Here is a 9,405-nt window from a genome sequence, read left to right as displayed (position 1 = left end):
TTGGTCTTGATCTTCTTGTACTTACCATCTTCATTCATTTCCTTCTCATCCTTGGTGCAAGATGGAGTAATTGGGGCCAAGTTATCTTTGGGCCCTGCATCAACACATCATGAACTAAGTCATATGGTTTAGCATACTCACCTAGTGAAAAATCCACGATGTCAATCTTTCGTCGAGGCTTAGATGCCTACTTGCTAGACTCGCCTTTTCCTTTCATTTTCTCTTCTTTTTGAGAGGCTTCTTTATGCCTGGAAAACTTCACTCCCATGGCATCCACTTCTTCTACTTTTGCTTTCCCTTTGTGATTCTCTTGGACTAGTTCTTCTACCTTTGCCTTCCCTTTAGCTTCCAAGCTAATAACACTCATAGTTTGGTTTACAGCAGGTGGTGGGGGTAGTGGTGGAATAAGAGGTTGTGGTGGTGGTTGTTGTACAGGTGGTCGAAGGATTTGGACCAGTGGAATTGGCCCTGGTTGCCTGGGTGGTGGTGGTCTTGCCCTTGGTGGAGAGATTTGATTTTGTCTTCCCCCTCTATTGAAATTTTGTCTTCTTGGATGTGGGCAGTAGTATATGCCATGGCCGTCTTCCCCACAATTATAGCAGTGGTACTCTTGGTTTTGCCTTCGTTGTCCTCTCCCTTGTTCTGGATTTCTGACATGTGCATGCCCTTGCTGCACCAGATGCAAGGATAAACGCTTGCTGCTCTTCTGATGCCTCTTGTGGTTGGGCTCTATGAACGGCTGTTGCAGTCACTGGGGTTGGTTGGACTGAGCTTGATTCCTCTGACTTATTGACACTTGCTTGCATGTGTAGCTTCTTGTCTTTAAGGCGGGCTACTTCCACTGCCAACTCATACGTTGCAGAGAACCTCCCCTTCACCTTCTCCTTAAGCGGCGACCACAGGCCAACAATGAAACGGTCCTTCTTCAGGAAATTAGGATCTCCTTCACCTTCCTCAGGTGAGGCAACCCATTGCTCCCACAAATCCACAAACTTAGACTCATAAGTGGCATACTCTAGCAGACTTCCCTGCTTTAATTCCGTTAGCAGCAGCTGCCATAACTTTTCTGAGGTTGTGCCTCCACCAAACCTCTTCACAAAGGTAGCATGTAGTACATCCCATTCATTTTTGGTAGTTTGGGGCAAATCACTGTACCAAGACTTGGCCTCTACTTTCATCAGTAGAGGAAAAATGACCGCCTCACTTGTTGTCCACAAAATAGCACATACATAGGCGGTTGTCCATAAGGACCCACGTCCCATTTACATTTTATGCCTGCATAGTGGACAAATTTTGCAAAAATTGGAGCACATGAGGATTTCTCCTTAATGGGGGCACCAAAACAATGTTAGCATGCAAACAACAAAGAAAACAATCGCCTCTATAGCTCTGCACGAGTCACACTGTTAGAAAGAAACCCTATATGACGTTAGAAAACACCAAAGTCGAACACCTGTGAAGATGGACGAGAAATAGATTTAACTAAAACCATGGCTAAAATTTAAGAAAACCAAGACCATGAAGAAAAATCTTATGTCGTGAGGATCTTCGTAGAGCATCCATATGCTTGATTCTGATAACCGACGAGAAAGTTACAAGCTTTTGAGGATGGAAGGTCTCTCAAAAGCTCCCCAAAACACGTCTCTGTAAGCAAAAAAGGATGTGCAGGAAAATGCAGCCATTAAAGGGGGATTTTTTTGGTTCTTATCCCAAGAGATTTCTCTCTCTCTTCTTAGCCGACATGGTTCTCTCCTTGAGAACCTTTTAATTGGTCCAATTTTGGCCTTTTTTGGGTCAAAAATGAGCTGTGGGCCACTTTTTGACCAAGGCAAGTGGGGAAAGGGAATGTCCGGTGGACCAAAAAAGTGGCCAGGGGCCTGGGCCGCTGGTGTGGACTGAAAATGGCACCCCCTCTCTCCCCCAAAGCCCACGAGCCCTCACAAGCAAGGCCAAGAAGCTCCATTAGCTCCTTTGATACACCCTTAGGGGTACCCACTCCCCGCCTTATACCCTCCAATTTCCACTTTCACCCCCCCATGTGAGATTACTCCATTGCCACTTGGCACCATCCTCCCACCTCCCCAACTTCTCAAAAATTTCCAGCTTCTCCAAAACATGAGGGGACTTCTCGAACAATTTTCCCCGAGGCATATCTTGCTGCTCCAGTTACCGAATGACGCACCGTAACACACGGCCTGAAGCGCATCACCTCAGCTATCTCCAAAAATATAAATCTTCACTATTTCTAAAATTAGACCCCCAAGTTGGCCTAGTTGCCCTTCTCGCATACACCCGCAATCACCTTCTAAGTTGAGACCGCCCGCTTCGGATGCTCATGATTCATGATGTACCAGTCCGATTCACAAGTTGTTAAGCACAAGTGAAAACCCTTATTAAAAACTATATTTTGGAGTCTCGAAAAACCCAAAACATCAGCCAACAGCTTGACCAAAGCCAAGCCTTTGTACAAGGTATTTTACACGGACACTTTAAAAGCTGGAAGCAGTATATACATATATATACATGAGGGTGGTCAGCAAGTTTTTTAGGCATCATTTACGGCCTTTGTACTCATCCAAAAAATGCCTAACAACGTCAAAACTAAGAGCGAGTGAATTGGTGTATGTTGAATACAAAGATGAGAATTCTACGGTTATCGTTGCTGTATTGACCTTGTTGGCAGGGAAAAAGAGGCATGCACCCATGACAACACGTCTTTCAACCAAGAAGCTCTCAAACAAGTTGTTGACCAAATTTGATCGAAGCTCATCAGGTGCCCCTACTCATTTTTGGAGATGATGGAGTGCGGTGAAAATGTCTGGATTGTTCAAAAACTGTGATGCAAAAACGGTGTCGACATCGCAACATCCCAAGCGAGTCATTGCGGAGCCAAGCAAAGCCTGTGAACCTCTAGCTGTGCTCTGTGTTTGTGTTTTGTGTGTGTGTTTTTCTGTGTGTGTGTGTGTTGTGTGTGTGTCCGCGTGCATGTGTGTGTGTGTGTGTGTGTGTGTGTGTGTGAGAGAGAGAGAGAGAGAGAGAGAGAGAGAGAGAGAGTTTTTTCTTTGAAAGCTTAGAAATATGGAGAGGAAGGAAGAGCAGGAAAGCAAGTTATGAAGAGAGACTACGTTGACAAGGGTCAAAAGAAGCAAAGAACTCTCTTATGAAATTGGGATATACAATGGACAAGCAAAAATTTAATTTACGGACTTTATAGTGGTCCAAACAAGGAAAGCAAAGTTATTCACGGGAAAGACCGAAAGCTATGGAAAATTCATGTTCTCAAAGCATCTAGGTTTCGAATAGAGGAGTGAAAGATATCATAGATCCATTTGTGCCAATTTTGAACACACCCTCAACAGTAGACGCTGATAGAATATCCCTTGCCTTTGCAATACTCTCCATGTAGATCTCCTTGAAGCTCCTTGGCAATTTTAGAAGACGATCCACCATAGACCCTGACACTTGAATTGACATGGCACGCTTATCAACGCTACTTTGAATCTGTGCCTCTACCTTGAGGTTCGTGTTGATGATGCTCTCTTTATTGCAAAGAGAACAGTACATTTGACTTCCAACCTTCTTCACCTTTGGGGAGTCACAGATTAAGCATCAGGAATGCAAGAGGGCTCTATTGAAGTTCACAAAGCACAAAGTCCCCACCACCTACAAAGGATAAAAGCTTGAAGAGCACTAAAGACGTCTTTATCTAGTTGAGTACAAAGCATGCAAAGTCACCTCCCTATTATAGCCAAGAATCTAACACTGTTTGTGAAATGTTGATGTCAGTTCTTGTTTTAAGTGTTCTCCTCGCACGAGAACCAAAGTTGTGATGTCCAAAACAGATAATGTTCGCACCTTGCCAACAAAGAGACCAATATTCCTAGCCACAAACATGACAATGTCCTCCCTAGCCATCTGGGCCATGATTCGATCATAGTCATCCTTTCGGGAGTTGACAAAGCTCACCTGTATACGACAAAAGGTTTGTCAGCTTTGCTGCGAATAAAACATCAAGCTAATATTTTTTATACGCACAACTGCTTTGTCTTCTGGGGTCGGGCCATCAGCAACAACCAAATCTCTGAATGTGGTGCCAATCCTTTGGTGGAAGTTACGACTTTGCAAAACAACGAATGCTAGTGTAGTCAAAGGCGGGCGTGGGCTAGTAGTCTCCGAAATTGCAGCATCAGTAAGAAATGTGCTTATTGTCATCTCAGGGTAGAAAGCTAAAGACATAGGGAATGGATCACAAGATCGAATCGTTGTCGATGCATCGACATGCAAGGAAAATAAAGTTGATCCAGCATCATTATGGTTTTTAGCCCTCACAAGTGGACAATCAATTCTGACAAACAAGCCAATCTTGAGTTTCTTGGTGTAGGTATCAATGAAGGGATCTGCAATGACGACCGTCATCGTGTTGATGCAAACGGCATCGACGATGTCTAATTTGAAGTAACGTGCGCTTTTCTTTTTCCCAGGGGAGATAGAACGGAATGTGCCGTAGCAATTCAAGATTTTCCCCTCTATGGAGAAATGTTTGCTACCCTCATCTATATCACCAATCACGAACAGTGGCAAGACTTCCTTGACTATCAAGCTTTTCCCTTTTTCCTATAGCCTGCCACCATCAAAGACATTGCGAGCACCTGAAGATTCGCCAACTTGAGGGAATGATACTCCAGCTATGTCTAATTCATGAGTTGGACAAGAAAGCTGCTGTTGAGACAAAGATGGTGCTTGTTCGCACTCCTCTTTTAGTGACAAATCTACTTTGTCTAGAAAAGAAACAAATCACCATCTTAATGCGATGCAATAGTCAAGAGTGGATTGCAGTGGAGGACATCATAGGTACGCCAAGACAAGTTTGGAAAGAGTAAATGTATGCATTAGCCATACCTGTGCTACTAGCAGGATGGCTACCAGGGCTTTCTTGAAGTAGAGCACGCCTACTCTTCTTCCTAGCTATGCTTTGCTCATAATCTGGATTTGGGGGTGACTCAGCAAAGCTCGCCAGTGCCGGCTGCGACGAACTCTTGTTTGCAGGACATGGAGGAATTTCAACAAATCTACATAGCTCTACAACAGCACAAGGAAAGGAAGCAACAACTTAAGCAAACATTGACTGGTTGAGCAAAGCAAAACGTGCATAAGAACGACCAACAGGCAGCAAACTCACCAAAGTCAAGGAAAACCAAGCCATAGAAACAAAGTTCTTCAAAGTACTGAGCATGACTTGCGGTGCCACATTGAAAGGCCAAGCGGAGAATCCCAAGGGACAAAATGCAGCTGGTACAGAGCACAAAGTAGCCAGGACACAACTAGACAATGCTCCAAATCTAGGTGGAAAAGAATGCAAGCCCTCACAACGTATAGCATGCGCCTCAGTTCCAAACGAACGCTAGAATGAAAAGCACGGGGAGGTCACGCACTACTGATGCATAAGGCGAAATGGAGGTCAGTTAGCTAAAATAGCTTATGTCAATCATACAACTTGGGAAAACCAAATCTATTCATTAAATCTTCACTCGTCTCTTCCACACCTCTCCAGCATCTCTCTCTCTCTCTCTCTCTCTCTCTCTCTCTCAAAAGGTAAATGCAATGAGAACTATACAGATCTCTACACAAGGCCCCAACTACAACAATAATATACTTGATGGTACATTTAAAGAAAGAATCATGGATCGACTCCACATACCAAAACAACTACTGATCAACCACTATTTTCCAAGTACAGCACCTCGACAACCATTAGATGTGCTATTTTTCACTCATAATCTTGCACCACATTTCACGATCTAACCTCTAAAATTTCAATTTCCTCAGTCTGGATGCTTTATACTAGAGCACACACTATATCTATCCCATTGTCAAATGTTGAAAACCTATCAAAGTTGGCACTTTCATGAACATGAAAAAACATCCTTACTCCCCCCATCTATCGCTAGGCAAGACGAGCACTATAATACAACTCATTGAGCAAGTATGATAAAATAAGGAAATTTGTCCATGGAAAGTTAATGCAAATGGCTGTCGTGCATCATGGGGACTAGTGCAGGCTGTTATGGTAGACATGGCGAACAAGAAACACACCTCAAGGTCCACAAGAACTATTGCTAAAAACTACCATATCCTTACTACATCAGCGGGGAAACAAACCTCTCTCTCTCTCTCTCTCTCTCTCTCTCTCTCTCTCTCTCTCTCTCTCTCTCTCTCTCTCACACACACACACACACACACACACACACACACACACACACACACACACACAAGAACTCTACAAGCTAAGACTCTAAAATGGCTTCGAAAATGACGGCTCACTCAGATAGTGAAGGCCAACACAAGTTAATTCAGTAAAAATAATCACTTCATCAACAATAGCTCCATAGCCGTCGACCGCAAACAGGCCATCTAGTCTACCAAGATTGTTTCATAACGTTCAATAAAATACCAATTAGGACAAACTCAATCTAGCCATAACATAATAGACCAACAGAAATACCAGCAAACCAATACAACACTTTGTCAATATGCATGGTAAGCGACGGCTACGCACATCAATCCAAGGACACAACCTACACCCAGCAGTCTAAGCAAAAGCATTCATGTCCAAAAAAAGCTTTTCGATGCAGTGTGAGCGTTTGTCGAAGCACATCACAGGGAAAAAAATAGTGTTGATATGCGGCAAAGCTGACCGGCAAGCAGAAAGCAACCAGTTCAATCAATGCTACTGCTCATGAATCACAAGCGAACGGAACAACAGTCAACCACAGGGACAAGTGGGACCACCTCACAAGAAACAACGAACATGCCACTACGTAAATCTCAACTGCACCACTCGTGTGCAAGGAAATAAACAGCAGTAGGAGCAAACATTCGACACCAACACAAAGCAATGCTCATTGCGTCCGCTTATATGCGATCTTGTTGAGAAAGCATAGATCATTTAACCATGTTACTTATGCATTTAAAATAGAAAGAAACATTCATTTCCTCTATGAAGCAATGATATGCACATGCATTAGGCAGATAAAGAGAAAATTTGTTGCTAGCAATTAATGGACGAGAGAAACCTTATCATTTATTAAGATAGACAGTCAATGCCACATCAGAGCCCTTGAACTCTTCATAGGTCAGACAAGGGTCTGAGAGCATGGAAAAAATCTCCGGCCAAGTAAAGATAGAAAGGGAATCTACAAGGTAAGTGCACCATCTACAACATCATAAGCCACACCTTTGGAAGTAAATGTACGCAAGGGAAAAAAACAATAGCATGAGTGCACGTTCAACACTAGGACAAGCCAATATTCTTGAGTGGTTCGCCACCAAGGAAAAAAAACCAGGACCAGCAACAAATATGCGACACAGACACACAACAAGACAATACCTCCGATGAGTCTTCGAGGCAATGAAGTAGTAAATCGATTACCGTCATACGAAAACATTAAAAAAAACTGCCAGCAAGCCAGTGCAACAAACCTCCGGAGAAGTCCATGCTCTCAGCATCACTGGGTGAGGCATTGCTTGTACTTCCTTCATTAGAAAATTCCATGACAATAGAGGAGCTCTAGCAAATAATTGGTGCAGATACTTGAAGCCACAACACACAAGCTCTCGGAGAAATTCACACCACGCTCAAAAAGCTTCGAATCCTCAAAAGCTACACCATAAGCTTCAACAAAATTCTGGAGAACACCCCATAACCTTGCATATGGTAACTACAGTCACTTTAAATTTAGATATTACAGCATATGGGCACCCGCAAGGCTTCTCAAGACAAATTGAAGAGCTAAAAGCTTAAACGTTTAGAGAATATCCCAGCAATATCCCAACAGAAAACAGTTGAAGCTTAGACATTTAGACTTGCTGGCACAAAAGAGGCAGAAATTACAAGTGCGCATTACAATCTGATCTTGCCTTTTATAGAAGATATAAGAAGCACATGGAGTGCTTTGCAAAATTAGTTGTAGACAAAGAAGATAGCTACACAAAATGATCACTGAGAAGTGCCTTCCAAAGAAGTCTCACACGGCCACAGATAGCACTCTGCCACTCGCTGAAGACTGCAGAAGCCGGCATTCAATGCACTTGAAACTGCAGAGGCCTTGAAACTGCAGCCCCCTTGAAACTACAGAAGCCTTGAAGCCTTCAAACTGCAGCCGCCGCCCGCCTTCACCTTTAAAAGCGCATGAAGAAGAATCGCACACGGCATATCCTCTGCCAGCAGAACCAGCGCCACGTTTTTTGCCAGCTACACGTGGAGAAGCCTGAGACCTGTGCGTAACCTCGACGATGATAAGACTGGCAGCTCGTTTCTTTTGCACGACCTGCATCTTCCATCCTCCATCTCCCCTGCGCGATCTCGGCTGCTAGCGAAAAAGACTCTTTTCTTCTGCAGGTGCCCTTAGTAAACCTAGACACATAGCAGCCATCGGCTTAAAAAATCCAACGGCCTCAACTTTGCAACAATTTTGCAATAACAACCCTACGGCCTTCCGCAGGCCAAAAAGGATTGACTCACTTTTTCAGACTTTCATTTTCTTCTGAAAGCCAATGGCCATAAAAGTTTAGAACTTACGAAATTGTTTGTATGTATGCTACCAAAATTTTATTGATTTACTTAAAGACGATCTTAAAATCTGGCTAAGATCTTGCAATTAATACATTAAACCCTGATTTTAATGGAACAATGGTCTCGAATAGCCCAAAAATGGAAAGGCGTGTGTGTGTGTGTGTGTGTGTGTGTGTGTGTGTGTGTGTGTGTGTGTGTGTGTGTGTGTGTGTGTGTGTGTGTGTGAGAGAGAGAGAGAGAGAGAGAGAGAGAGAGAGAGACCTCAAAGACAGTGCCAAAAAAAAAATCTTGATCAAAATAATTATAAAGTAAATCTATACATTTATACTTGAGCTTAAATTTTACAAGTAAGGAGAGGCCTCCCATGTGTTGTCCACTGTAACTTGAGAGAGAGAGAGAGAGAGAGAGAGAGAGAGAGAGAGAGAGAGAGAGAGAGAGAGAGAGAGAGAGAGGCCTCAAAGAGAGTGCAAAAAACAAAATCTTGATCGAAATAATTTTAAAATAAATCTATACATATATACTTAAGCTTAAATTTTCCAAGTAAGGAGAGGCCTCCCACGTGTCATCCACTGTAACTTGCACAAACGTTCATGTTTGAAACTCCATGAAGTAACTACAGATCAACGACCTCGATGCTTGAATGTCTCAAACCAATCTCGATCTGCAACAACTACTTGTGTGTGTTCATGTCCATGTTGTGTGTATGTGGTGTGTTCGTGTGTGTGTGTGTGTGTGTGTGTGTGTGTGTGTGTGTGTGTGAGAGAGAGAGAGAGAGAGAGAGAGAGAGAAGCAATGTTGTTGGCCGCTGGCTATGTGTGTGTATGAGACTCAAA

At 43.3% G+C, this 9,405-nt stretch overlaps 1 protein-coding gene across 1 annotated transcript; it reads right to left on the bottom strand.

Annotated features, from left to right (window-relative positions):
- Positions 1-8,024: 8,024 nt before the first annotated feature.
- On the bottom strand, positions 8,025-8,333 carry LOC147437756 (uncharacterized). The gene has a single exon (XM_086485997.1). The coding sequence runs from the start codon at positions 8,331-8,333 to the stop codon at positions 8,025-8,027; it is 309 nt and encodes a 102-aa protein (XP_086342123.1).
- Positions 8,334-9,405: the final 1,072 nt, after the last annotated feature.

Source organism: Adiantum capillus-veneris, chromosome 17 (assembly GCF_014529385.1).
Source record: "Adiantum capillus-veneris isolate H3 chromosome 17, ASM1452938v2, whole genome shotgun sequence".
NCBI classification, from domain to species: Eukaryota; Viridiplantae; Streptophyta; class Polypodiopsida; order Polypodiales; family Pteridaceae; genus Adiantum; species Adiantum capillus-veneris.
The sequence above is the reverse complement of the archived record's forward strand: the minus strand, read 5'-3'. Positions and strand labels throughout refer to the sequence as shown.